Here is a 27861-nt window from a genome sequence, read left to right as displayed (position 1 = left end):
GATGTTGCGAGGTTGTGCAAAACGGAGCTCGGGCGGCTAGTCCTGAAACGGAATCTTTACACCTGAGGCAAGAAACACGTGATCTAGTCATGCCTCAGGCGGTGGGGAATCTGGGAATGGCAATCGGGGCACTCCACCTAACGGATGGGTTTCCTATGTCATTTCCCCTTTTCGACCTTATCGCTTGCTTTGACAGAGATGGGATTTGTTCAGCCTCATAGCAACAACTGATCCCTGCTTATACTGAGAAGCTTGTTTGTTCTCAGAACCCCGCCCACGTCCGTGCTGCAAGATTATAGAACATTGCGCATTCAACGCAATCGCACCGGGTTCGGCAATCATCGGCCCCGAAAAGGCTCTCGATCCTCCGTCAATACTGACACCTTCATCCTTACACCATTTACCGACTTTGGACTTTCGATATTGGGTATTCGGACAATCTACTTCTCTTTTCCAGCTCGGTTTGAAATAAGGTTCTTGGGTTCCGGATCGAGCACCCGATATGCTCGTGTCCGGGAGCCCTCGTTGATTCAGTACGGTTCGACAAGCTGCGTGAGCGCCGGCCACCAAGATGACTACAAACGGCCGAAGCGCTCCGAACAGCTCCCAAACCCAAACTCAATCAATCCATATCAACAATGCTCCCAATGTGCCCGCCGCACCGAGCTCTGATTTCAAAGCCCGCCTCGAAGTCTTTTCCACCAAGATACCCAACTTTTACATAGCACCTTTCTGTGGAGCCAGCGCTGGCGTGGCCTCTGGTATTGTCACATGTCCTCTTGATGTGATCAAAACGAAGCTCCAAGCCCAGGGCGGATTTCGGCGGGGAGCAAAAGAAGTTGCCTCGGGAGTGTTGTATCGTGGCATGCTAGGAAGTGGAAGGAGGATTTGGCGGGAAGATGGCGTTCGCGGTCTCTACCAGGGACTAGGTCCAATGTTGCTGGGTTATCTTCCTACCTGGGCTGTTTATCTAGCAGTCTATGACCGGACTCGTGAATATTTTTATGACCAGACAGGTAGGTATCTCCACACTGGAGGATCCAGTCATTTGTCAGGACTGACCAAACTACAGGAAGCTGGTGGCTATCCCGCGGCTATGCTTCAATCACAGCTGGTGCATGCTCAACTGTTGTCACGAACCCTATTTGGGTAATCAAGACCAGGCTCATGTCACAAAGCCTTAAACAAAATAGTGAAGGTGTGCGAGCCCCTTGGCAATACACAGGCACATGGGATGCCGCTCGCAAGATGTATCAAATTGAGGGCCTTCGCTCCTTCTACTCTGGCCTCACCCCAGCTCTGCTGGGACTGACCCATGTGGCCATTCAATTCCCGCTTTACGAATATCTAAAGATGGCATTGACAGGATATGGTATCGGTGAGCACCCCGATACCGGTAGCTCACACTGGGCGGGAATATCCGTTGCCACTTTCCTCAGCAAGATCTGTGCAAGCACGGTCACATACCCGCACGAAGTTTTGCGGACCCGACTCCAAACGCAGCAACGGACTATTCCGGCACAATCTCACGAAGAGGTTGCGTTCCGCGGCGGATTGAAACATCCGCATGACCGCGGTCGGTCAGGTGGCATTTCCTCGTCAGATGGAATGCCTAGCCGTCCGCGTTATAATGGCATGGTGCGCACATTCCAGACAATTCTCAAGGAAGAGGGATGGCGTGCGTTTTACTCTGGGATCGGCGTCAATCTGTTCCGGGCCGTCCCGGCTGCCATGACCACTATGCTCACCTATGAATATCTGCGGAAGCAGATCAATACCTTGCAGCATGAGGGTACGCTGAGGATCCAGATGGAAGAAGAAGCCCATAGATCTATTTGATACCCACGATATATCAACACACGGTAGACAGCTTCCAACCTCCTCCCTTCTTTGTGCTCCTATTAAATCGCACCCCCTCCCCCCGGCCTTCACCGATTCTGATGGCCAAGTTCTTTTTCCTTCTGCCAACCCCTATATAGATATGGACGGGGTGATCTGCTGCTCGATATTTGCAGATCAACATTGAGCGAGTAAATTTTGGCTACTGCATTTTGAAAGCATACGAGGGTCTTGGCATAGATGACAGTGTCTCCGGAATCTAAGGCTCTAGCTGTGAAACAGCTTTCACAAGTCTTCACATGCTCGCTGCGTCTTAGCAGAAAATATTCTATGCGTCAACACATGGCCTTTTTCTCTTGGTGCTTTTTAAGCTTGTCTACCATCTTCTTGGATTTTGTATGTCTTTTCTGTATTTACAACCCCTATTCTACACGCTCGCCCATTCTTGTGAATGCACGTACTTGAATAAAGAAATGGCTCTCATGCCTGATTTTGCAAGATGAAGGACATGTTTCAGTTTAAACTACCATCTAGGAACTGGTATTTCAGAATCCAAATCAACCACTGCGAAGCCTCTAGCATGAATTCCAAGAGGCCTCTAGGTCGGTTGTGACTTTCACGAGCACATGGAAATACTGGCAGGCATGGGTATCAAGATTCGGAGGGCGATTTTGGGGAACGAGGATGTCATGTAGTATTCTCTACTCCATGCAGAAATCTTGCGCAAAGCAAGTTCCTTGAGAGGAAAGATACCCAAAATTTCAGTTGCAAGGTAGACAGAGAGGTCTTTGCAGGCAGTGATGGCCTCTCTGTGTTCAAGCTCGCTTGAAAGGTTCTCACTGTTGTCCGAAATTTTGCTTGTTGGCTCCACATCTTGGTCATTATCACTGCAAGTCTGCTGTCAGAGAAAGCAGAGGACTTGCTCGACGGTCCCGGCGGTGGATTCCCTGAAAGAATAAATGTAAGCAATTTGAACTGTTGGAGGCTAAGCATCTTACTTGAACGCCATGTTAAAGGGCGGCATCGAGAAAATGTGACAATGTACAGATAATGGAGCGGTGGGCGTTGAAAGTCCCATCCTGGTAGACAATGGCAACACCCGAGAAATGATCTTCCACAAGTAGACTACCAAGTGCCTGGCAAATACAAAGAGGAATTACTGACTGATGCCATATTGAGAAACAAGAGAGAAGCTTGATCAGAAGCTGGGAGAGTCAAAAAAAAGGGAAATAAGGCATCAAAATCAATACCATCGGGTATAACTCAACATCAGTTGATCTATATGGCTTCAAATCTAGTCGAAGCCATGTCCGTTTGGAGACCATAATTATAGCCATGAAGGATAACACGATCGCTATAATAATTAGCTTGAATAGGAAGCACAGTTTACACTAACTTAGAGCAGTGGTCTTCAAAGTCCAGTTTTCTTGATGCTGTTAGATGTTGTATCAAATGCATTCCAGGTTGAAAGTAGAGTGGATGTGCTAATAAACGGGGCAACCACGTGACACACTGTTTAAATTTGCCCCAATTAATTTTTCCCTCTTTCCTCCAGTTTCTCCTTACGCACTTTTTTTCTAATAGCATCAAGGTGCACTTGTCTCTCAGGTGTTTAATGCCGGCACTTGGGAACCAATTACAATAGCCACAGATCTACTAGATGTCGATTTTGATCAGGCTTACTTACTAACCTGACTTGCCAACAACACCGTTGACCAACTCTGCGGCCACAGGATCTATTGAAAGGCAATTGGATGTGCCAGTATAGTCTTATACCACCCCCTGTTTACTTTCACTATGCACCTTGTCTCTCCTTTGGCCAAAATACGCAATTCTCCTTCACCATTCGCATGATGAACATTTTCAAGATTGAACTGGGTTGTCAACACACTTAGACTCCTGGTGCATGATCATTCATACACTGAAAATTCTGATTGAATATGAAGACGCAGATGGTACCTCCAGTTTATTTTTGCTTCCTTTTAATCTACATGCAATGAACAGCCTTGATGAACAAAGAATTTCACACATTGGTATCACAAACTATCTATCAAACACTGTAGTAGATTCAATATATCAACATACACGTACAAAAGCCCCTTTCAGCATAACTAAGTACACATGTACATGTATGCAAGTACACATCAAGTTCGTCCCTTCTGACCATTCTGCGCTCGACTCTCTTCAAGCGCTTGTTGAACCCAGGACTCGTCTTTTCTCTCTAATGGCGTGGCTCGCTGAAAAGAACCAGGCCCCGAAGCTTGGGTCTGGGCATCTCGCCGCGCAGTGCGGATGGAGCTAAAACAGTATGAACAAAGGATCACAGCCATTGTAAAAGCTGCAATTGGAGCATTGAGAGACTAGACAAGATCAGTACTGGAAACCCCATTAAAATAGAAAACGGACAGAAAATTGGAGGGTTTGTCTAAGGAATCTTAGTGGGCTGGGTAGTGTTTAGATTGGTCTTTGTCATGCAGTGTACATACCCCTTTTGGCTTGCCTAACGCTTTGGGATTTTCTCTTTGTTGGGCCATCGCGTCCACTGGTATGTTGTGTCTGATTTTGATGTACTCCGCAGGTAGGCTTGAGTTGTGTCACCTTTGCCAGCCGAACCTTGTTTAAAAGAAGACGAAATTCCACAAAAGGGAAAAATTTAGGCAAATGAGAGAGATTCAAATAAAATTGGGAGGCCCCGCTCTTATATGCGAAAGACGCAGGAAATGTCAAAGTGACGGTCGAGGTGACGATAAATGATGGAAGCGGAGAGTTGAGCGGTAGCCGGGGTGCTAAATGAAAGCAGCCTTATCGCCGGTGCCGACGTTCTCAGGCCGTCGACACATCCTCACCATAACAACAGTTATGGCTTCTGATCCCACTCCTCCCAAAGGAGGAATGTCACTGTATGCCAATTTACTAAATCCCTCTACCGATACGCCTGGCAGCATCTCCCGTGCCCCTGTTGTTTTTAAACAGCCGGAGACCGAACCTCCACCCGATGACACGGCTAAAAAGCAACGACTGAATCCTGGTATCTGAGCTTGACTTGTTGGATACTTGGAACATCACTAATTTGTTATGTTTTTCCACAGCTTCTCTTCGGTTTCAACCCCCCAAAAGACCACAGCTCTCAGCTCAGAAGCCTAAACCGAAACATACATTACCCAAGGCAGTGCCACAGCCCTCAGCTAACCCTTCGGTACCGACAAAGAGCACTTTGGCTGATTGGACCGCTGTGGAAGATGATGATTATGAGTACGCGCGCGAGAAGCGACAGCGCGGTGGAAGAAAGAAGCGCAAGAAGAACTTTGAAATCCATGTCGTCCAAAACTGGGAAGACATCTACGACCCTTCTCGACCAACCAATTGCGCAGAATACCGCCATAGTGATGAGACAATCGGGGAAATTCGCGAGTGGAAGGATGCCTTATATGCGCATGTCAGGAAGCGCTCACCCAGCAGATATTCCGACAGCGAGGATTATGATCGGCCAAACAAGCGTATGTTTGGGTCTTTTGCGGTTAATGAGGACATCCAGACTGAATCAAAATCACTAGGACAATTTGCTCCTCCAAGTAACTTTGCGCCGCCGCCAAATCTTAACGATGTGCCACCATCAGCTTCTATCCCCAATGACCCATCCGGTGACGATGCATTTGCTCGCCGGGCAGCATTAGGACAACGCTTCGACAACAGTTCCATTACCGCTCAGGCCCAACTCCCTACCTCACCTCCATCCCGCACTGAACATCCCACCCAAATTCCCGATGACCGCACTGGCGAAGACGCGTATATGCACCGCTTCCAGAGAGCTGAGAACACACCATCGGGACAAGCCATACCGCCGCCTCCTCCTCCTCCTCCTCCTCCTCCTCCTCCACCACCACCTCGCCCTCTTGATGCCTTCCAACCCAGCTCCGCAACGATCTCCCGCGCACCAGTCCGATACGCTCTTCCGCCACCCCCAGAAGACATCCCAGCCTCCGAAGGCGAACTTGAAGCCATACTGGCCCAAGAGCAACCGACGGATAAGGAAGAATCACGATCCCTTCTTCCCGGCCAAGCAGAATTCGGCTCACGAATGCTTCACAAGTGGGGCTGGAAGGAGGGATCTGGGCTCGGCGCTACTGGTTCTGGTATGGTGAAGCCGCTGCAAGTCAAGCTTGAGAAGCGAAAGAGGCGACCCGACTCAGAGGGTGGTGGCTTTGTCACACCTGCTGGACGAGGTAAGATCATTGGAAGCAACAACAAGGGTGAATATGAAACCAGCAAGTTTGGTCCCATGAGCGAAGTGGTCAAATTATTGGGCATGCTGGATGGAATGGACCTGGATGCTGAGATGGAGAGGGGTGAAAATGGCGGCTTGATGCAGGAGATTGGACAGGAGTGTGGTGACAAGGTATGTTTTCGTTCGTCGATCGGCTTGGACTTTTGCTAACTTGAGGGGCTCATAGTATGGACCCGTGGAGCGAGTCTTCATCGCTCGCGATGTCGGAACCCCAGTCCCGGTCTTTATCAAATTTAAACATCCCTTGTCTGGTCTACGGGTAAGCTTTTGAGATTCAAATGTGAGGTTGTGCATTACTGACGGATGCACATCTGATAGGCCGTGAATGCGCTCGAAGGCCGGATTTTCAACGGCAACACAATTGTTGCACGATTTTTTGATCTCGAGAAGTTCGACCAGGGGATTTACACGGACTAGTTGCCCATGCTTATGCCCTTAAATGGACGCTTTGACACAACCGTTTGTTAATTTGTGCATTCTCAACTATTGCATGAACATACAGCTGTTAATGTGCCCGAAAGCCAGTTACTCAATGGCAGCAAAATCAAAAGACGGTTTTTTTCGACTGAGGAGTTTGACCGGGGGTTCACATGGCGAATTGCTTATGTTCATACCCTTTTGTGTACTTTACTATGTTAATGATATTGCTCGATTCATTTGATGTGGCTCTAGTGAAGTTTCATTGCAATTTTCTCTAAGACTACCTCTAAAAGTAAATCAAGATGTAGACTATGGAGTATCTCAATAGCAAATCATCCAATCCCCTACGAAACTTCAAAAAATCTGACCAAAGTCTAGTGTCCCACCACTCTAATTCATCGATCTATTGCCCCGACACTTTCTTAACAGGGAGGGGTATCCAGGAACGCCAAGTCGGAGGATCCTCCTTCGGCCTAGAAGTGCCGAGCAAGGACTCTGTATCCGACACATCGTCATCACTGATAAATGCCAGATATGTAGGATTCTGCTGGTTGCGCACCAACCTAGTAGGAAGAGGAATCCAAGAGCGCGAGCTCCGGCGCATCTGGGGCCGAGGTTCCGGCAAAGGCTCGTAGACATACTCCTCTTCATCGTCTGCGTAATTATCAGTATAACCAACCAAAGCGACAGAAGAAACATGAAGCGAGGAATGTTGCACTAGAGTCGGCATGCGTGCCGGGCCCCTGTGGAAGGATGCCCGGGTCTCCCGGTTCTCAATTCGGTCAGCGAAAGACCTGGGAGACTGGGGGACCCACGTCTCTATATCAAGTTCCTCGGCGTCGCTGTCATCGATTGTCCAGCCGTCTTCGTTGCTACATCTGAATGCATCGTTGAGTGCAGCCAGAAGGTCTTCTCTGCGCCATTCACGGAAGACAGAATAGCGTAAGATCAACTGCTCAAGCTTGCATTGTAGACACTTCCCTATAAGCGAGAGGTAGATTGTACTGTGCTGCTCTTCGGTGCACTCGTTGCCCGTTCTGAAGGCTCTGTGGCACGCGATTTGGTAGCTTGCACCCAGATCTTGGTGCTGACACATGGCATAGTACCAGATAATTGAATGACACATGATGATAGATGATATAATGGAGCTTTAAGATTTTATTTGTCGATATCGGTGATGGGGGTTTGGCTAAGGGTTGGTGAGTGTGGGTGGGATGGACATAAAAGTCGAAACGGGCAGATCTTCCTTTATATCCCTCGGACCAGATTGTAAGTGTGTTGGCATCTGCCGACAACATTTGTTGTTGAAGAAAGCCTTTGTCGAAGATGAATTTGGGGTTCGAATAAAGAAAACGCTTTGCTGGATCACCTCCTCTCGGTCATCTGTGATAGCTATTGTCCATTATGGAAGGCATGATAGACCCTCTTTGTTACCATGGAGAGTATATGAATGTCTTTGTTTCATGATTGTGTAGATGAAGACCGTAAGTGGGATGTTTCTGTCTACATTTTGTGGTCTTTTAAAAAAGGAAACGAATCAAAAATTGTACAGAGAGTGGAATAGTCCATAGACCAGGTAGGATCAGATAGGATTGATTTGAATTCCATAGCTTGCTACTCTATGAATATCCGGATAGACATCATCAACTAAATAGCCGTACATTTTGACTGACTATAATTTAATAGGAAACATAAATATAGGTATAAGCCATGGACAATATCACTACATCCATGTGTCTCCGCGCTTTCCCAAATCAAGCTTAGCCTACACATTCCATATAGGTTATTTTCCATTTACAATTTCTGTTTAGATAGAGAGAATTTGTATTCAACGGTAGCAGAGCTTTACGTCGAGTTAGAAATTGCTAGCCGCTTGAAACACCCGTATCAAATAGCCCAGAACGAAACAGTGAGCTGATTTCAATAAGTAAGATTTTTAATTATGAGAGCGAATAAGGGTCCAGGAGTCCGCAGGTGGTAGCTGATCTCGATTGGATGATGATGACGGAATGGAATTCCGAAATATTGAAGCATAAATAGGTGGATGTCTCAAGTAGACCTTATTTATCTCCTCGTTAAACAAAAGCTTTCCAGAGAACACATGTTCCTCATAATAGTCATAAGGATGTGCTGAAATAGTACGTAGCCCAACATAATCAGGGCAGGTATCCTTCTGCTTGTCCATACAGTTCTTGCCAGCATGTACATGTATTCAAGCGCCCACACTGGTTATAAGCCACCCGAAGAACTCATGAAAGAATAACGGGCCGCTTGTGTGGCCCTGCAATTTGTTTTTGTTTGTCTTTTGGGCGGTCTTTTTTTTAGATATTTTGTCCCCCTTCTCAGTTTCATAGATGGACGGCACGAAAAGGCGGAGAAAGGCCTAACTTGTTTAAATAGCCAAGGATTTGTTCAGTATCTAGTTCTGGGTTATATCATACTATTCTTTCAAATCTGCTAAATCGACCAAAAGACAAACTTGTGAAACATTCGGCAAGCTATTCACATTCATGGGAATAACACCAGCCTTAACAGCATCCGCAAGAAATTAGCTGGCATCTTCTTAATAACAAAATGTGTCAAATGACAAAGTCTATGAAGTGCTCTAACATATCGAAGAAAGACATTCTGTGGCACCATGTAACAGCACCGAGATCTTTCTGGTACTATAGCACCTGTCAAGGCCTATGCACCCGTATGCCCTCAATTTCCTCTATGCAACTCATGGTACAGAACAAGAGCGGTAAATTAAGAATCGTGCTCATTTGTTGTTTGTTTGGATGAGCTCGTATAAGTAACATTAGCTTGTAACAATCAAGTTGCTAAAAAGTGTAAGTGCGTAGTGTTGAACGAAATACAGCGTACTTTTCCACTAGACCATAACAAAAACCAAGGTTCCTTTTTATGGCCTAGGGGGCCATATTTGAGGTTTGACACGTAGCCCTATGTGCCTGGAACTGCTGTCATATCAAGCGAGAGTCGGACAAAATTGGCAAAATCTCTAGTTTCAAATGTCAGAACCTCACATATGGCCCCCCTAGGCCATAAAAAGAAACCTTGGTTTTTGTTATGGTCTAATGGAAAAGTATGCTGTATTTCGTTTCACATCAAATAATACAGCAAAACATAAAATCACACCGAACCAGTTGATATTATGATTTATGCCTGACATTACCAAGTGAGGCTCGTCGGGAGGTTCCTAGGCAAGGCCAGGCCCGACATGTGTTACATAAGCAAACTCATTGTTAGCGTGGGGAGGTCGATTGCTATCACCTCCCCGGCTTTGACGATTGCCACCTTTAAAATCTTCCGCTCATCTCCTCACCTCTTTTTCCCTCTCTCACTGCCCATAACTCAACAACCCATCGTGCTCTACACCCTATTGGAAATCAAGTTGCATCTTTCGGCTGCTTGATATTCTCTCACCACGAGTCAACTACTCACCCGCTCAACGCCGCCCAAGATGTCGTTGTGCCAGAACCGTCTACAAGAAGAGCGGTAAGCAGGAATTTTTTGTCTAGCGGATCCGGCGAATCTGCGTATCACTTGCACCACGCCCTTGCCCCGAACTAATATCGATGGATTTCCTAGAAAGCAATGGCGTCGCGATCACCCATTTGGCTTTGTCGCAAAGCCGAAACGTGCCCCGCAGGGTGGCCTGGACCTGAAGAACTGGGAATGTGCTATTCCAGGGAAGGCTAACACTCTCTGGGAAGGTGGACTTTTTAAAATCGACCTGATTTTCCCCGATGGTAAGTGGTGCAATACATTCCCGAGTGCCGAAGATCAATATAATAATCGAGATACTTTCCCACTATTAGAATATCCTACCAAACCTCCTAAATGTACGTCTCTCCTCTGTGATATTCGCCTGTGCTCGCTCGCCGGCAGAGAGCTTCTGCTGGGAGCTATCACCATGGTTTATTGTGACAGCAAACCACTAATACAAGAATTATTCAGGCAAATTCACGCCGGCACTTTTCCACCCAAATGTTTATCCTTCCGGGACGGTCTGCCTGTCAATTCTGAATGAGGAGGAGGGTTGGCGACCTGCAATCACTATTAAGCAACTCTTGCTTGGCATCCAAGATCTCCTGGATGACCCAAACCCCGAGTCACCTGCGCAGGCTGAGGCCTACAACCTCTTTAAGAAGGACCGCCCCCAATACGAACGCAGGGTCCGCATGGTTGTCAAGGAAAATCAGCCCAACTAGGAAACCAGCCCAATCAGGCATTTGAGTTACCCAAGCGTAAACAGCGATGGCGCTGCATGGGTCTAATTTTTTTTTTCTCTTTCAGCATTTGATACCGGGGAGATTGAGGGAAGATTATGCATTTATTGTTTAACGAAAGGAGCAAGTTTTTCTTTTCTATTCACGAGCATGGCGTTTCTACATATCCCAATGGATGGCGTTCTCTGGGATTAGGGTCACTCGGAAACAATGATACCACACACATGCTCTTTGCCGGGATGCCTAGGCTTGTCATGTATTGAGTACAAGATGACTCTCGTAGAAGAAAATGGATGTTGTCCAGGGATCTTTTGGTCCTCTGCATAAGTAAAATCATCTGGGCAGTCAACCCAACATCCGTGTATCTCTGCGCTGATGGAGTGAGCCTATGGCGGGTTTGTTGCGAAGCTGCAGCAACTTGCAATATCTAGTCACAAGACACCAGTTTGGTTACCTTGTGACCCAAAGCGAAGTCGATAACCCTTTCTTTATTCCGAATCTTAAAATTGTAGGGTCGTGTACTAAACACCGCGTCATGTCTACCAATTCAGCTAGAGCTATGTAGTCGAAGGTATCAACCATCGGGTTCTCCCGCGGTCGGGACCAGCCGTAAATAAGCACAACTCGGCGCGGCCTCTTCGCGGTATTTGATGCAAAGAACCCAAATAGTACTACGGCAGCCGATTTGGACCAAATTTGACAATGGAGTTTGTGCCATGCAGAAACTTACAAATCGCCGCTAATGGAACCATACAATACTAGAAAATTACATAGTATAGTTACACCATAGATCTATTTCTATCAACTTTTTTTGGCTTACTTGGTTTCACCTAATGGTTACTTATCCTAAACACTACGTAAAGGTGCAAGCTTTGCTCAGGTGTCGTACACAGGCCCCGTACGACTAGGGAGGGTATCATATTAGGGGGGGGAAAAAGAAAGCATACTTAGTCAAGTTCAATGACCTCAGGGCCATCATCATCGATCTCGATAGGACGGGATTCGGTTCTAATCGCTAACTGACCCTATAGAGGTATTATTAGACTTCCGCAGAGCTCGAAAAGCCCGAAACCCGACCCTTTTGAGGGTCGAGTCGGGTCGGGTTTCGGGCTTTTGGAGCTTTTCGAGCTTTGCGGAAGTCTAAGTATATCTCAGGGAGTAGGAACGAAGGATATATAAGGACACTCCCTCATGTACTTAGTTTAGTTCTTCGTCTTCAATCATACATTGTTACTTGTGTTTACCTTTGGACCATGTTGACTCGTTAACTATATAATCACTTGACAACACCTACGAGCAGACCAATACCGCGGTATAGATCTACTCGGCGCTCTACCTGGCATCGTTCCTCGATGCCCTCAAAAGGATTTAGGCTAGAATAAGACTGTGCGTAGCAACAGCTCGGTTGAGAGGCAGATCGTTGACGTTGGAGGATCAGCACAGGCAAGTATAATCAGGAAAGCTTCTAACATAACTGTGACCAGTTAGGCAGTGCGTAACACTTTCCTACTTAACCTACATAGTATACCTCCTCGTACGATGTATAGGAGCGCTATCATTAGATAACTTAGCAGAATCAGACCGTCTTCGCTTAAATCCTATATCTAGTGATAAACTTGATTCTACCCCTCTCTCTATATCAATATCCTATGCTTTATCCTTATCACCCCCAGTCGTACGATCAACAGGCTCTTCTCTCTATAGATCTATTTGATTTAATATCTCGGATTATAAGTTCATAACTACTTATAGAAGTTTGGCCTCTTCCTCCTCTTTGATGGCTATATCTAGGATCGTACGAGAGATAGATTCCTACTCCAATCCTATATCCGTTGGCTCCTTTCGGGTAATAACAATAATGATCTGATTCTCCTGGCCGACTTTATAGAATTGCTCCAATAGGTCTTTGGTATTTTGCTCACGGTTAGCAGACTCTGTGATTAGCATCGGTTGATGCTTCTTTCTAATTTCACGGGCAAGGTGGAATTGATCATCAAAATCACGCTCATAGATATCAAGGCTATTAGGGATCGCAGGAAGGAGGTCTCGGGTGATGAAGTCATAGAAATGTTTTATCGTACGAGGGCGGATATCGTGGGCAAAATAGCCTATAAATTCAAAGGGTTAGAAGAGATGTATCATAATATAAGAAAACATACCAAGATCCTCAAGCCATTTTGCTCCTTTTTTCTCCTTTACTCCATCCATTTCCATTTTCTCTGTAGGAATATGCCAAATAAAGAATTGGAATACTCGTACGAATCACAGATGATGGTGAAGACCTAGCAACTTGCTGGCCTGTACGGATAGGACGTGACTTTCCAATCTTACTCTGTTCCTCGGGCTCAAACAAAGAAGTTAGAAGATAGATTCAAAAGTCTTTTGAACCGATCTAATCCTTCCGGGTCTCACCTGAATTTTTATGATCGTAACATTGAAATGGGTGGAATCTCGCCTGGAGTAGCTCCTCCCTTTCTCATGAGAACCGACTTGTCTAATTGTCGTTAGACGGGAATAGTTCTTGGAGATTTCTTGCTGATGGTCGGGAAAGCAATACGAGGAACACCTTGTTCCCGAATGGGACTACACATCTTGGTTTGATGATCTTCAACCGTGCTCTTGGAAGCAATAGACAGACATGCTTGTAGGAGGAGTTGAGCTGGCGATTAACACAGCAGCATTCTGAAATCCTTGGCTACAAATCTACATTTTGTCATTGATTTTGAGTTGCGTTGAACGGACATGACGGTACACTTCATGGCTTGGCGAGGGTTATCTAATTCAATGGTGATGTAATCCTGTGCTCAACTCAGACCGCTAACTAACCAACTAGCCCCTGAGAGATTACACAGGACCAGCTAACCGCTAAGCCAAAAGATCATAGAAAAAAAGGAACGTCCGATTGTGGAGCGGTATGTATATTAGGCCCTAAGATCCTCTAGGGACCACAGTGGGGGGGGGGGGGGGGATGTGACCATCACGTGAAATTGACTCAGCCCACTCTTCAGTGATCCCCTGTCAGGCTGAGATAGACCAATAGCAGTATGACCCGAAAAAAGAAACTCGGGAACCCGCTAGTATAGTCACATATCTAAGGATAGTAGGAAATTCCTAAATCTATATGTTGTGGTTACAATCGGTGGTAACTGGGCTATCCAGGGGCTGTTATCTTATCGGTGACTCAAAGACTTGGCCGACATCGCCCTTCGCCCCGCCGGGAGGGCACCGGGACAAATTTGAAAAAAACCGCCGTTCTATGGTTCCCCATATAACCCGGACGATTAGTCAATTCTACTCCATTCCTTTCTTCTCTCTCCCCCGAACTGATCTTCATCTCTAACCACCTTTCCCAATTGCCTATCATGTGTGGAATTTTCGCGTGCCACCAGTGCGTCGTGTGCTACCCTAACTCCCCGCGTCTGGTGGGATGTCAATTTGGAGAATACTAACTAGAGCTCTATAGTCATCCCGATGTTCAAAAGTTCAAGCCTACGGCTTTACGCATGGCCAAGGCGTGAGTATCTCCATTCCTTCTTCAATTGCTACAACCTGCAATTAACTATCTATACAATTATCACTGACTTGTGTCCTGATCATAGTGTGCGTCATCGTGGTCCCGATTGGAGTGAGTCACAGCCCGAGTTACAATGCGCGATGTACGTAGGGATCACAGGGTTAACACAAGCTCTCTAACAGGTGGAAACTTCTGCGCTCAGAGCACTAGTGAGTTGACATTCAATTACCTTGGGGTCGGCGTGGTGTGCTAACGCGTGATTCATAGTTCTGGCGCACGAGCGTCTGAGCATCGTCGGTATTGGTATGTAACCCCTGTGAAGGAACAACAATATGAAGGTCGATTCATTAACAACTTCTTCTTAGACTCCGGTGCCCAGCCCCTCGTCAACGATGATAGCACCCTCGCCCTCGCCGTCAACGGTGAAATCTACAACCACCGCCTCATTCGCAAGAACCTTCACCACAAGTACAACTTCAAGACGCACTCTGATTGCGAAGTTATCATCCCTTTGGTACGTCACGCCAGATATTCCAGAAATGGAGTTAGAGTTGAGATGCTGATGTACACATGTGCTAGTATGAGGAGTACGGCCTTGATGCCCCCAAGCACCTTGATGGCATGTTCTCTTGGGTTCTTTGGGATAAGAAGCAGGACCGTGTTGTTGCTGCTCGTGACCCCATTGGTGTCACCAGCTTCTACCTTGGTCGGTCCTCATCGACTCCTGGCGCCGTCTACTTTGCCTCTGAGCTTAAATGCCTGCACCCCGTCTGTGACGACATCATTGCCTTCCCCCCTGGCCACATCTATGATTCCAACACCGACACCCTGACCCGCTACTTCGAACCCAAGTGGTGGAACCCCGCCAACGTTCCTTCGACCCCTGTTGACTACAAGGTGATTCGCCACAGCCTGGAGAAGGCCGTCCGCAAGCGTCTCATGGCCGAGGTGCCCTACGGTGTTTTGCTGTCTGGTGGTCTAGACTCCAGCTTGGTCGCGTCTATCGCCCAGCGCGAGACCCTCCGCATGGCCGAAGCTGCCCGCAACGCGCCCCGGAACTTGAACGCGGATGGTGAATTGGTTGGCATTGATGACGACAACGAGCTGTCGACCGTCACCACCTTCCAGCAGCTGCACTCATTCTCCATCGGTCTCCCCGGTGCCCCTGATACCGCCGCTGCCATTGAGGTTGCCAAGTTCCTCGGCACCAAGCACCACCCCTTCACTTTCACTGTTGAGGAGGGTCTCGATGCCCTCTCTGACGTGATCTACCACCTCGAGACCTACGATGTGACCACCATCCGCGCCTCTACTCCCATGTACTTGCTCTCCCGTAAGATCAAAGCTATGGGTGTCAAGATGGTCCTGAGTGGCGAGGGTTCCGACGAGATCTTCGGTGGCTACCTCTACTTCCACGCTGCTCCCAACAAGGAGGAGCTCCACAAGGAGACTGTCCGCCGTGTCAAGAACTTGCATTTGGCTGACTGCCTTCGTGCCAACAAGTCCACCTCCGCATGGGGTCTTGAGGCCCGTGTGCCTTTCCTCGACAAGGAGTTCCTCGAGACCTGCATGGGTGTCGATCCCCAAGACAAGATGATCACCCCCGAGCGTATCGAGAAGCACATGCTGCGCAAGGCCTTTGACACTACCGACGAGCCCGAAACCGCTGCCTATTTGCCCGACAAGATCCTCTGGCGTCAGAAGGAGCAGTTCAGCGATGGCGTTGGCTACAGCTGGATTGACGGCCTGAAGGATGAGGCCGAGCGCCAGGTCACTGACGAGATGATGAAGAACCCCAAGCCCGAGTGGGGTTCTGATGTTCCCGACACCAAGGAGGCGTATGTTTCCCACTTTTGTCCATTTGACCGCACCGTTAGTAACTAACCTGGGATACAGATACTGGTACCGCACCATGTTTGATGAGCACTTCCCTCCCTACTGTGCTGGCACTGTCGAGCGCTGGACCCCTACCTGGTCCAAGCAGACTGACCCCAGTGGAAGGTGAATAACCTTTTCCCCCCTTGTTTTTCGTTCATTTTCTCTAACCATCCTCTGCAGAGCCATCGCCATCCACAACCAGAAGTATGACAAGTCGGAGTAAAAATTCTGAGAGCATATAAACAAAAGGGATGTGAATTTTTTTTTCTGATTTAGCATTTGATTTGGGGATATTTGCACCGGATTAGATTGTATATATACCCTTTTGGTATACAGTCGGCATAACATTAGGATCTCAATGTTTCTCTCATGTATTTTCATAAACACGTGACCAGCCCTGCCCAAACATCGTCGGCGGGCTTTCCCGGCAGCCGGGCAACCGCCAATCACCGCCCTCCCACCAACCCGTGCTAAGCCCCTAGGTTCCCCCAACATCATCACAACTATTCTTTCCCTTCCTTTCTCTCCATCTCTTCTTAGAACCACTTCTTCCTCCTCCATCTCTAATTAGACTTCTCTCGTCAAAATGTCTGCCCCCGCTGCTTTCTCCGACATCGCCAAGGCGACCAATGATGTACGCACAACAGTTGGGAACAAAAATCGTAACCTTGACTAATACTTCACCTCCATAGCTTCTGAACAAGGATTTCTACCACGGCGCTGCCGGTTTGTTTATCCATTCCACGGATTGGAGATTCAATAGCTAATTAAAAGCTTCTAGCCAACCTTGAGGTTAAGTCTAAGGCCCCCAACGGTGTCACCTTCACCGTCAAGGGCAAGTCTGCTCACGAGGGCCCTATTGCTGGTCAGGTTCGTTAAAATATAAACTCCAGCCCGCTACTCAACTTTGCATATTGCTAACTGGTGCGCCTATAGCTCGAAGCCAAATACGTTGATGCGCCCACTGGTAAAAGCCCCTTCCACAAAAAACCTCCCGATCCCAGCGCGCACAAAGCCCGTCTTATGCCGTTGATGTTCGGCTGCGGTATTCCAATAGCGCGCTGGGGGAATGTAATCATTTTTTCGGACGCGAAGATACACAGGATCAGGCTAATATGCTCACTCCGACCAGGCCTCACCCTCACCCAGGCTTGGACTACCGCCAACGCTCTCGACACCAAGCTCGAGCTCGACAACAATATTGCCAAGGGCCTCAAGGCTGAGATCCTGACCCAGTACCAGCCCGCTAAGCAGTCCAAGGGTGCCAAGCTCAACCTGTACTTCAAGCAGCCCAACCTGAACGCCCGTGCCTTCTTCGATCTCCTCAACGGCCCCTCGGCCAACTTCGACGCCGTTCTCGGCCACGAGGGCTTCCTCGTCGGTGCTGAGGGTGGCTACGACGTCAACAAGGCCGCCATCACCAAGTACTCCGCTGCCGTCGGTTACAGCGTTGCTCAGTACTCCGCTGCCATCACCGCCAGCAACAACCTGTCCCTCTTCTCCGCCAGCTACTACCACCGCGTCAACGCTCAGGTTGAAGCCGGTGCTAAGGCTTCTTGGGACTCCAAGTCTGGCAACGCCGTCGGCCTCGAGGTCGCCAGCAAGTACCGCCTGGACCCCTCTTCCTTCGCCAAGGTTCGTTTAATGTGTTGATATCGCTGTTGTGAATCACGACTAATCGCGCAATTCTCTCGCAAAAATAGGCTAAGATCAACGACCGTGGTATTGCCGCTCTGGCTTACAACGTTCTCCTCCGCCCTGGTGTCACTCTCGGCCTCGGTGCCTCCTTCGATACCCAGAACCTGAACCAGGCTGCCCACAAGGTCGGCGCCAGCTTCACCTTCGAGGCTTAAGCGTCTGTATCCCACGCCTTGCAGGAGCCTGACAAATGACCTACCATTTTTTGAGAAGATTTATGTAAACTTCAGTTATCAGTTCACTTGTCTTGCTGATTCACCAGAACGATTATTATGACGGGGGTTCCAAGATAATATCCATGTGTGTCGTAGATCTTTTTCGCTCCGTCACCCTTTGTATATCATGTCCAACTGTTTCCTTTGTTGATCAATTCGATCGATTCACACAATCTATAGCACCACGAGAGATCCTCGTAGTCATGCAAGAGTAGGAATGCATCAACCAGCAATGTCCTTGAACTGATTACGCCAAGAGATCATATGTATCCAGGGTTGTATGTAAACTCCGTCAAGGAGACGAAGTCTACCTCTGCTTCCTCGTCTTCCTCCCATCAACGACCTTGGGAACCGACCGCCAAAATTCTACGACAACAAGCATAACAATCAAACATCCAGAACAAAGAAAGAATCTTGAAACGGTCCAATCAACCTCGGGCTCACGGCCAACCCGATCCTCATCAGTTCTCCCAGCCCCCCCCCTCCTCCTCCTCTCCCCCCTCCTCCTATCCTCCGCCTCCTGCGTCCTGAAATGCCCCCGAGCATTAAAATGATTCAACGGATTCCGATGAATAAATCCCTCCCAATCCTCCGGATCCACATGCTTTGTTCCAGCGCTAGCGCTAGCCCCGGACTCCGACCCCATCCCAGCACCACCACTACCACTAGGCGCCCATCCCTGAGCCTGTCTCCCCGTAGCACCATACCCACCCTGCTCGTAGAAACTGGGTGGCGGACCATGGAATGTCGAGCGCCGCTTGCTCAGCCCGCTGGCGGGCCGTGAACCGGCGTAGCTGCTGTGGCTGCCCATCGGGTGTTGGTGGCTGTGGCTTTGCCCTGGGGAGGCGTGCTGCGTAATATGGAAGCCGTGGTCGCGGTCATAGACTGCGCGCTTTGAGGCGTTGCCCAGAACATTGTAGGCGGCGGAAATGCGGGCGAAGCGTTGACTTGCGTCTGGGTCTGTGCGGTTGCGGTCTGGATGGTGGCGCATTGAGAGGGCGTAGAATTGTCTAGACATTTGGTAAGTATTTGAAAGACATTTTTAATATATGGGACTGGAGATTGGGGGGTTCGGAGGTGGAGGAGAGATATTGGGTGTGGGCATGAGTGTACTTCTTGATCTCCGCTGCTGATGCGGTTTTGGGGACGTCGAGAATTTCGTAGAAGTTTGGTTCGCGGGCTCGGGCTGGGTTGCTAGTTGAAAAGAAAAATCTTTTGGGTCTTGAGAACTGCTGTGGATTTTGTTGTTGGCGTGGGTATAATTGCGGTCGGAGGGGCTGGGTTGAGATGCTACGGTAGGTTGAAGAGGAGGGAGAGAGGGTTGCGCGCGGAAGAAGGAGAATCGATGTTACTCGATAGGGAGGCATTGTTGTGTGCTTAGAGAATGGGACATCGAGAAAAAAAAAAAACAGAAATCAGATTTTAGGTGCAGGTGAGGGCAGAAGAAGAAGAGGGAGAGGGAGAAGCGGAAGAAGATCGGAGGTGAAGATTGGAGTGGCGTCACTGCGGTTCGAAATTGATCGACCCTACAAGTTTACCACATATTCACTGCTGAATATTGGCAACTTCCACAGTATAGCATCACTATGTTTCAGTCTTTTCTATACCTTGAAATGCCAGATTTATTACAACTTACACTCAAGCACGTGGGCAGTTCCAATTCACATAGCTCCAGCTGATGATCAGATTAGATAAGAGATCCTAGTTGTGGCATCTCGGGCACAAACCTTCCGGTGGACTTCTTGATCCAATTAGAATACTCCTTGGCTAGCTTGAGATACTCCAAGGTTCCACACATTATGGAACAATGGTTTTTTTTTTCGTTCTAGAGGTTGCAAATACTCTACATGAGCTTGCGCTCGGTGATGCACATCTCGTTGTAGCTGGTGGAATTGTTGATGGGAGAGGGTGTGCTGCAAGCATTGTCTTTTGGAGCCTCTGGTTATAGGGACCCACCACCATAGCAATAAGATGTATGAGTGGTATTATAGTGGGAATGATAGGAATGGAGACTCGGGCTTGGTTTGCTGGTGCCATCGATGGTCCAGATACCGAGAGTGTCGATGTCAAAGATATGTGAAGTATACCTCAGGCGCTTAGGGAGTCATGATGAATTCAACAATCGTATGATGTAGCCTGATAGTGTAAACTAAGTGCATCGAGTAGGTAGCTGCCTGGGCCTTTTTTCAAAACATTACATCACTCAGCGCCTCCACACATTGCTTTTCCAAATTTCATGCGTTTAAATTTATCTTTAACGGCACTTACGATGCTAAGTGGAAGAGACCCGATAATTTAACGGTATCTACCTTGAAACAGCTCCTATCTTGAGATATTTACCGATTGAATTGCATTTTCACGGTCGTGGGCAATTTCTTGCTCTCGAAAATGTAGATGTGTCAGAATTATACTTGGTGCTTTCAAACTCTCACTCGGGACAAAATCTTTACGCCTAAGCTGAATCCAAAACTCCTCTTTGGTAGTAGTAATGTCTAAAATAGCGCGGGGCTTTGTGCTTGCATAGATGCGTCTGTACTCGCTAGCATCCATACCTCATTGCATTCACACGGGTCAGTCGCCACTTCCATGCTTAGTCAAACAGCGGCCTTTACAGAGCCATCGCCAAAGACTCACTTGGAAGAGCGATAGCATGGGCGGCCAAAATTGCAACGAAACTAGTGCGCTGAAACCGTTGCAGATGTGTGGCTAAAAGATACTGGACGATCTCGCCTTTGAGAGCCAAGAACTGATAATAATCGCTGCATCGCACGGACACACCAATCTGGTCGAATCATTTTTGCCTCACTGCATTCAACAAAAACAGAAAAAGAAAAAGAAGGAGACATCTTCAAAAGAGCGCTTAATGTCGCAGTCTTAGAAGAGTAAGTTGCAGTAATCAAACTACTCCTCTAACACAAGGTCGATTTCAATAACAACCATTAGGGCAGACATGCTGCGATTCCTTTATGCAAGGTGGTCGAAATGGGACATATTTCAATTGTCAGGCCTTTTCTTGAACACAACTACTGCAACCTCAATAAATACGACCTAGATGGCAGGACGCCTCTTGCAAATAGCTGCTGCAAATCTGGAAATTGCTCAAGTTTTTTTTTTTTAAAAAAAGCCGGTGCTTATTTATAAAAAGATGACCGTTCGTGACTCCGAGAGGCAAAATCAGACGACCTGCCCGTTATGAAGCTCCTGTTAACGAATCACCTTTATTGGCGGCGTTTGGAAGTGGTCTTGAAGTCTTGGTTGAATTCTCTGTGTGTTTAGGTAGCACACTTAGCACATATAGAAGTAGAGAACATTCAAGCAGAATTTCAGATACTAACTTATACATACCTAGGTACTCAATTTACTTATTCTCTGGAACATAGTTAAGCCATGGGCCAATAATGATGCCACAGGATCTTCTGCATGGCCAAAGGTTTCTTTCCGGTTAGCGGTATACGATGGCAGACAACGTGAATGGTAGATATTGGAACATTGCTGTCTTATATAATAGTAGAAAATGCGAATAGGAGAAGTTGAATCAAAATGACTTGTACATGAGCTTCAGGGTTCCCATGAGATACAACTCGTAGTGTCTGCAATAGGTCACATTTCGCTGCATTTCGCTGCCAAGAAAATCTAAGAAATCGCCTTATCTTATCAGCAAAACTCTTTCCCCAGCATCCGACATTCCCCTCTTTTGCCTTTGAACGTACCACTTGTTTAATTGCCACATTCAACATGGCAGCTCAGACTACGGAAAAGTTGGATCAATTGGACCGTAAGATTACCCATTTTTTTCCGTTTGCTTTCCCCTGACTGATCGAATACCAGTGAACGTCCAAGCCGCCCCCACGGCAGATTTGGTTCCCGCTGAAGCGGAGGAGGACTCGGACGACGCCCAAGACGGCGAGGGTGCCGCAGAGGCTGGAGCTGCTGGAGGTAGGTTTTTGAGGCTTATTTCCGTGACTGCGCCTCCAGAACCCCACCCCACCCCCACCCCGCAGAAGCCGGCCGGATTGAACTAACAGCGGGGTGAACTCTAGCCGATAAAAAGAAGAAGAAGAAGAAGTCCAAGAAGAAGGGCAAGAAGAAGGGCGGTGCTAAGGTTCAGAGCGAGCCACCGCGCGTCCCCGTGTCTAACCTCTTCCCCAACGGCCAATATCCGGAGGGCGAGATCGTCGAATACCTAAACGACAATGCTTACCGCACCACTAACGAAGAGAAACGATACCTCGATCGCATGAATAATGACTTCCTGCAAGAGTACCGCCAAGGTGCCGAGGTTCACCGTCAAGTCCGCCAGTATGCGCAGAAGAACATCAAGCCCGGCCAGACTTTGACCGAGATCGCGGAGGGTATCGAGGATTCAGTGCGCGCTCTGACAGGCCACTCAGGTCTGGAGGAAGGTGATAACATCAAGGGTGGCATGGGATTCCCTTGTGGTTTAAGCATCAACCACTGCGCTGCGCATTATACCCCGAACGCGGGCAACAAGATGGTCCTAAAGGAGGGAGACGTGATGAAGGTCGACTTCGGTGCGCACCTAAACGGTCGCATTGTGGACAGTGCTTTCACCATGACTTTTGACCCAGTATACGATCCTCTTCTCGCTGCTGTCAAAGACGCCACCAACACCGGTATCCGGGTAAAATTTCCTACACTTCTTCGTTTCAAGCAGAGCTAACGGCTTCCCAGGAAGCGGGAATTGACGTCCGTATGAGTGATATCGGTGCCGCCATTCAAGAAGCGATGGAGAGCTACGAAGTTGAGCTCAATGGCACGATGCACCCCGTCAAGTGCATCCGCAACTTGAACGGTCACAACATTGACCAGCACGTCATCCACGGCGGCAAGAGTGTGCCTATTGTCAAGAGCAGCGATCAGACCAAGATGGAAGAGGGTGAAGTATTCGCTATTGAGACTTTCGGTAGTACTGGTAAAGGTTACGTGCGAGAAGAAGTAAGTTTATACTGTAACTGCTGGGCCGACAACAAAAGCTAACATGATCCCAGATGGAAACTTCGCACTACGCTCTCGCCTCTGACGCTCCCAACGTTCCTCTGCGTCTTTCCTCCGCCAAGAACCTGTTGAATCTGATTAACAAGAACTTTGGCACTCTTCCCTTCTGTCGCCGGTACATTGACCGCCTGGGTCAGGACAAGTACCTCTTGGGCGTAAGTAAAAATGATAGAAGTCCATATGAGAGACATTGAAACTGACGAAAGTAGTTGAACAACTTGGTTTCTGCTGGAATTGTGCAGGATTATCCTCCTCTTTGCGATATCAAGGGCTCATACACTGCCCAATATGAACATGTAGGTTTCCATTTTGGGATTTTCTCCACTTGGTGCGTTTGCTGACTGGTTTTTTTTAGACAATTGTGTTGCGCCCGAATGTGAAGGAGGTTATTAGTCGTGGCGACGACTACTGATGTATTCCATAGACACACGTAAACATTAAAAGCATCTTGCAGAGACATCTCCTATCAGTAATGCCCTTATGTTGTAGTAGATTGGACAGTCAACCAAAACCTGACATCAAAGCGCCGATCTTGCCAAGCCTCAAGCCATCAAGCATGCCGTGTCGCCCCACGTGGAACAACCGTCTTCCGACTTTTTAAATCGGCTTCTGCCTCTCATGGCCTCATCTTCGACACATACCAATTTCCATCATGTCTGCAGTTGTTGAAACAAGTTCGCCGCACCTCCGAGTGTCGGCAGCCAAGGCATCCGATATAACACAGCCAGAGTCCGCCAGAATCCAGCCACCGAAAGCTTTGGTCGAGGACCATTTCTTTTGGACATACGCTGAAGAGCCACATCGCTCAAGACGACAGGCAATTATTAAGGCCCATCCGGAGGTATGTGACTCTGCCTGTCAAGCCCTCGTGGTGGCATGAGGGTCCAGCTGAGACTCCCATGTGTGAGCTTTGCGAAGTTCCGATTTCCACCTGCCCACTTTCCTAGGCGACAAACGACCTCAACAAATGCAATTGCAATGCTGATTCATGATATTTTGTGTCTATAGGTCACCAAACTATGTGGTCCCGAGCCTCTTACCAAATGGGTTGTCCTCGGCGTCGTGTCCCTCCAACTCACCTGTGCCTACCTCCTTCGCAACACCTCAATGCTCGATTGGCGGTTCCTGGCTACGGCGTACGTGATCGGTGCGACTTGCAACCAGAACCTATTCCTCGCCATTCATGAAATATCACACAACCTGGCGTTCCGGTCCGCTTTGGCCAACCGATTGCTCGCCATCTTCGCAAACCTCCCTATCGGACTGCCATACAGCGCAGCATTCAGAGTATGTAAAGTGTTCCTCATGACAGAAACAAGCAGGACCCTAAGAGGAACCACCAACTAACGAAATCACACCAACAGCCCTACCACCTGACCCACCACAAATCCCTCGGCGTAACAGGCCTCGATACCGACCTCCCCACGGCAGTGGAAGCCTTCTTCCTAAACTCCCTCCTAGGCAAAACATTTTTCTGCACCTTCCAAATCCTCTTCTACGCCGTGCGCCCGATGTTCATCTACAGCCCGCCCTTCACCTACATCCACCTCCTGAACCTCAGCGTCCAAATAAGCTTCGATTACATCCTATGCAAACTATGCGGCAGCATTCAGCCAGTGCTATACTTCATACTGAGCTCATTCCTCGCGGGGTCCCTGCACCCCTGCGCAGGCCACTTCATCGCAGAGCACTATTTCTTCTCGAACGTGAAGAGCGGCGGTACAGAGTCCCTGACGGAGCTGAAGAAGAACGAGAAGGCCAAAGCCCCACACCCGCTTGACTCTCTGCCTCCCCCGGAGACATACTCATACTACGGCCCGCTCAATCTTCTGACTTACAATGTCGGCTTGCATAACGAGCACCATGATTTCCCTGCCATCCCCTGGACTAAGCTGCATAAGCTGCATGAGATTGCGAGGGAGTTCTATGAGCCGCTGCCTTGCCACCGGAGCTGGGTTTGGGTTATCTATACTTTCATCCTGGATAAGGATGTTGGTATGTGGTGTCGTGTGAAGCGCGAACAGGGTGGACGGATTGTTGGTGGTGGGACGAAGCGCGGTGGTGATTCTGCTGCATCTAAGCAGTGGAATGGGCGTGGGGGTGAGGGAATCTCGGCTGCGTCGGCGGGTCCGGCGGGCGAGGAGGGTGATGGATGGAAGGAGAGTGAGATTCAATGTTAAATCTTTACTCTGCCTTGACGTCTGGAGTTGAATCTCAGCAGTTCAGTTACACAAATTATTGAGTGGAGTTCTTGGACTTATCAGATAAAATTGATTGCAACAAAATTGGGCTGTTATCTCCGGTGCCTGCGTGCGCAAACCCGGCTAAGGCGCAAAGACAGAACCGAATGACTGCAATCAGCTCATTGACTGAAGGAGGGAGATAAGGTCCCCAATTATATACGACATGGACTTTGCTCTAGTAGTAATCAGATAAATTATCCCAAGCTCGAGAATGGTTTATGAAACAAAGGGAAACGAGTCGAGAGGCCGAGTCCGTTCATCGGAAATGATATTAGACAAGACAGGAAGGGTAAAAAAACAAAAGAAAAGGGAAGACAAAGAGGATGAGACGGACAGAAGTCCGGCCTCAAGGGGAGTTTGCAAGTCCAGAGAAACAACAAGAAAGTAGAGAGAGTATTGATACTGGGCAAAAAATTCAAAGCAAACGCAGAAAAGGCTGATGCTAGAACAGATAGAAAACAGCATGCTCTTCAAGAGGCAAAAACAGATGGGAATTTGGAAGAGGCGTCAGCGACGTTAGACCGGAGGCATTGGGCACGCGGAGAGAAGGCACAATGGAACCTGATGGACCGTGAGAAAGCGACAAACAGAAGACGAGCCTAGAAGAAGAAGTATGCGATCAAGAAGCTGAGCAAGCAGAGGCATGCTACGTTCTGGATCGAGACTCCACTAGCTGCTGGCACATGTGACTGCTGCATGGCGGCAGGCACAGCCGTGCCGGCAGTCTCTCCGCCAGTCTTCCGCTGCCGCAGTCCTTGTTCCGCGAGTCGGTCCTTCAGTCGCTGGATCTGTACGTTGGCTTCAGACAGCTGGGACTTGAGTTCTTCGCTTGACGGAAGAGCATTAGCAATAGAGGATTTGGCGTTTGAAATGGCGGGTGCGGGCTCTTGCTGCGGAGACTGGGGCTTCTCGGAGAAATCGGGAGCAGGGATTGGGGAGGTTTCATCGGAGTCGATCTTCTTCGGAGCCGGGGTCTGGAAGTTTGCGCCGCCAGGAGAAGGGTGCGCTGGAAGTTCCTCATGATGGACCTGATGAGAGTTAGACCATGTGTGTGGAGATATGATTGTTGAGTTGTATACCGAGTCGTTGGAAGTGGCATCTGTTGGCAGGAAGACAACTCGAATCTTGCGCTCAACTACGTCGGCCTTGGCAGTTTGGTCGAACTAGATGCAAATGTTAGTTACTGATCTTATGTTCGCGATTCCGCCTTGTGAACATACAATCTGGGCAACGCTGGCATCCTCCAAACTGCGGGAGACTGGGACGGCCTGGACCAGGAACTTGTCCTTGCACTTGGCATCTGCAGCAGGGTCCTCCTTCATAGCCTGAAGCAACACTAGTGATAGAGTTTAGCCCGCCGTAATCTTGACACACTCACTAATTAACCAACCTTGGACTTCGACCGTCTTGCCCGGCTCAATGTGGCCAGAGTTGGGTCGTACACAATAGCTAGAGTATGGTCAGATTACAGATCTTGGGTATAGGTGTTGCACGGAGAATCGTTGGGACATACTGCTTAGGAGCGGTAGTTTTGACCTAGTGCGCCGAGGGCATAAGTTAGTATTGCTTGTCCCGCGACAATGGCCGAGGGGGTATGTCCCACATACCTTGAAGACCACGGATTCCTCGTTCGGGTTACTCAAGCGAAGTACCTGGCACACTTCATGGTTGAAGGGTCCTATTTTCAAGAGATGAGCTGCTAATCTAGGCAGGTCTGATACAGGATCGGGATATGGCACTCACGCTTGAAGCCCAACTCGGAGGGCTCAATTTGGATAGTCATAATGTACGTGGTCAAAGTGAAAGAGGTGGGGGAAGGGAACAAAGATGATAGGAGGACAGATGCACGCGATTGGGTTCCGATCTGGAAATAAAGACGTGAGAGGGTTATCAGGTCTAAGCCGATGTGATGCCTCAAGCAGTTTGATTACTGTCCACCTGGGCACTTTGGGGAAATCAGCTGACTCATCAAGCGGTCAGGTGATGTCACCGTTGATAAGCTCCACATCGTAACTGGACCATTTGCCTTCATTTTTGGTTATTTCACTGCGACCTTGGGCTATCAAACTGCAGATATATTATTTGAATGTCTTGGTGTCATTCACCGGCATGTTATCGCACCCTCGTGTCCTCAGTTGAACATCTTCCTTGGACCTGCATGTGATACTTGCGGTGGGGCCACCTCTTTTATATTGTACAGACGAAGTGTTTCGTGGTCTATTAATTGCGCATGAGCCATAGATGCTTCATTTTCATAATTCAAATGTGTGGAACTGTGGCAATGAGGTGCGTGACCATATCCCTCGGCCCCATTCAAGTTGTGCAGATTTTTAGTTTAGCATCTCGATTGAAGTCATTTAGCTTGCCAAGGATGGTATCCTATATTCTTGAATTGTACACATCTACAATGCCGGTACCCCATAGCACACACATCTTGAAGTGAACTATACAATGCTAGCAGCCCAAAACAAGAATACTTACATGCTGCTATTGCATTGTGAATAGTACTTGAAAAGTCTAA

The 27861-nt window shown here is 48.3% G+C and overlaps 11 protein-coding genes across 11 annotated transcripts; 7 read left to right on the top strand and 4 right to left on the bottom strand.

Annotated features, from left to right (window-relative positions):
* Window positions 1-571: 571 nt before the first annotated feature.
* Pdw03_8739 (Mitochondrial carrier protein, putative) lies at window positions 572-1839 on the top strand (the record flags this gene model as incomplete). The annotated part of the gene is made up of 2 exons (XM_014682454.1): window positions 572-1016; window positions 1073-1839. 2 exons carry the CDS (start codon window positions 572-574, stop codon window positions 1837-1839), a joined length of 1212 nt encoding a protein of 403 aa, XP_014537940.1.
* A 2859-nt stretch (window positions 1840-4698) lies between these two features.
* Window positions 4699-6541, top strand: Pdw03_8738 (G-patch DNA repair protein, putative; the record flags this gene model as incomplete). Its single annotated transcript, XM_066102052.1, has 5 exons — window positions 4699-4867; window positions 4929-5336; window positions 5394-6235; window positions 6291-6383; window positions 6443-6541. 5 exons carry the CDS (start codon window positions 4699-4701, stop codon window positions 6539-6541), a joined length of 1611 nt encoding a protein of 536 aa, XP_065957135.1.
* A 406-nt stretch (window positions 6542-6947) lies between these two features.
* Window positions 6948-7670, bottom strand: Pdw03_8737 (uncharacterized protein; the record flags this gene model as incomplete). The annotated part of the gene is made up of 1 exon (XM_014682452.1): window positions 6948-7670. The coding sequence occupies one exon, from the start codon at window positions 7668-7670 to the stop codon at window positions 6948-6950; it is 723 nt and encodes a 240-aa protein (XP_014537938.1).
* A 2337-nt stretch (window positions 7671-10007) lies between these two features.
* On the top strand, window positions 10008-10758 carry Pdw03_8736 (Ubiquitin-conjugating enzyme/RWD-like; the record flags this gene model as incomplete). Its single annotated transcript, XM_066102051.1, has 4 exons — window positions 10008-10042; window positions 10136-10296; window positions 10366-10389; window positions 10505-10758. The coding sequence occupies 4 exons, from the start codon at window positions 10008-10010 to the stop codon at window positions 10756-10758; spliced, it is 474 nt and encodes a 157-aa protein (XP_065957134.1).
* A 1830-nt stretch (window positions 10759-12588) lies between these two features.
* On the bottom strand, window positions 12589-12990 carry Pdw03_8735 (uncharacterized protein; the record flags this gene model as incomplete). Its single annotated transcript, XM_066102050.1, has 2 exons — window positions 12589-12884; window positions 12936-12990. The coding sequence occupies 2 exons, from the start codon at window positions 12988-12990 to the stop codon at window positions 12589-12591; spliced, it is 351 nt and encodes a 116-aa protein (XP_065957133.1).
* Window positions 12991-14138: 1148 nt separating this feature from the next.
* On the top strand, window positions 14139-16391 carry Pdw03_8734 (Asparagine synthase, glutamine-hydrolyzing; the record flags this gene model as incomplete). The annotated part of the gene is made up of 9 exons (XM_014682450.2): window positions 14139-14164; window positions 14240-14290; window positions 14376-14401; window positions 14473-14499; window positions 14558-14593; window positions 14656-14804; window positions 14870-16128; window positions 16187-16291; window positions 16349-16391. The coding sequence occupies 9 exons, from the start codon at window positions 14139-14141 to the stop codon at window positions 16389-16391; spliced, it is 1722 nt and encodes a 573-aa protein (XP_014537936.2).
* A 363-nt stretch (window positions 16392-16754) lies between these two features.
* Window positions 16755-18021, top strand: Pdw03_8733 (Outer mitochondrial membrane protein porin; the record flags this gene model as incomplete). The annotated part of the gene is made up of 6 exons (XM_014682449.1): window positions 16755-16802; window positions 16861-16894; window positions 16950-17038; window positions 17105-17135; window positions 17301-17803; window positions 17872-18021. The coding sequence occupies 6 exons, from the start codon at window positions 16755-16757 to the stop codon at window positions 18019-18021; spliced, it is 855 nt and encodes a 284-aa protein (XP_014537935.1).
* Window positions 18022-18587: 566 nt separating this feature from the next.
* On the bottom strand, window positions 18588-19448 carry Pdw03_8732 (Heat shock protein DnaJ; the record flags this gene model as incomplete). Its single annotated transcript, XM_066102049.1, has 3 exons — window positions 18588-18608; window positions 18683-19091; window positions 19195-19448. The coding sequence occupies 3 exons, from the start codon at window positions 19446-19448 to the stop codon at window positions 18588-18590; spliced, it is 684 nt and encodes a 227-aa protein (XP_065957132.1).
* Window positions 19449-21816: 2368 nt separating this feature from the next.
* Window positions 21817-23509, top strand: Pdw03_8731 (Winged helix-turn-helix transcription repressor DNA-binding; the record flags this gene model as incomplete). The annotated part of the gene is made up of 7 exons (XM_014682447.1): window positions 21817-21856; window positions 21910-22017; window positions 22122-22723; window positions 22774-23037; window positions 23091-23252; window positions 23307-23393; window positions 23453-23509. 7 exons carry the CDS (start codon window positions 21817-21819, stop codon window positions 23507-23509), a joined length of 1320 nt encoding a protein of 439 aa, XP_014537933.1.
* Window positions 23510-23749: 240 nt separating this feature from the next.
* On the top strand, window positions 23750-25277 carry Pdw03_8730 (Sphingolipid desaturase, putative; the record flags this gene model as incomplete). Its single annotated transcript, XM_014682446.1, has 3 exons — window positions 23750-23938; window positions 24106-24384; window positions 24462-25277. The coding sequence occupies 3 exons, from the start codon at window positions 23750-23752 to the stop codon at window positions 25275-25277; spliced, it is 1284 nt and encodes a 427-aa protein (XP_014537932.1).
* A 662-nt stretch (window positions 25278-25939) lies between these two features.
* On the bottom strand, window positions 25940-27123 carry Pdw03_8729 (Integral ER membrane protein Scs2, putative; the record flags this gene model as incomplete). The annotated part of the gene is made up of 7 exons (XM_014682445.1): window positions 25940-26368; window positions 26420-26503; window positions 26561-26676; window positions 26731-26789; window positions 26854-26876; window positions 26948-27018; window positions 27084-27123. 7 exons carry the CDS (start codon window positions 27121-27123, stop codon window positions 25940-25942), a joined length of 822 nt encoding a protein of 273 aa, XP_014537931.1.
* Window positions 27124-27861: the final 738 nt, after the last annotated feature.

The sequence above is a fragment of the Penicillium digitatum genome, chromosome 3 (genome assembly GCF_016767815.1).
Source record: "Penicillium digitatum chromosome 3, complete sequence".
Taxonomy (NCBI): domain Eukaryota; kingdom Fungi; phylum Ascomycota; class Eurotiomycetes; order Eurotiales; family Aspergillaceae; genus Penicillium; species Penicillium digitatum.
The sequence above is the reverse complement of the archived record's forward strand: the minus strand, read 5'-3'. Positions and strand labels throughout refer to the sequence as shown.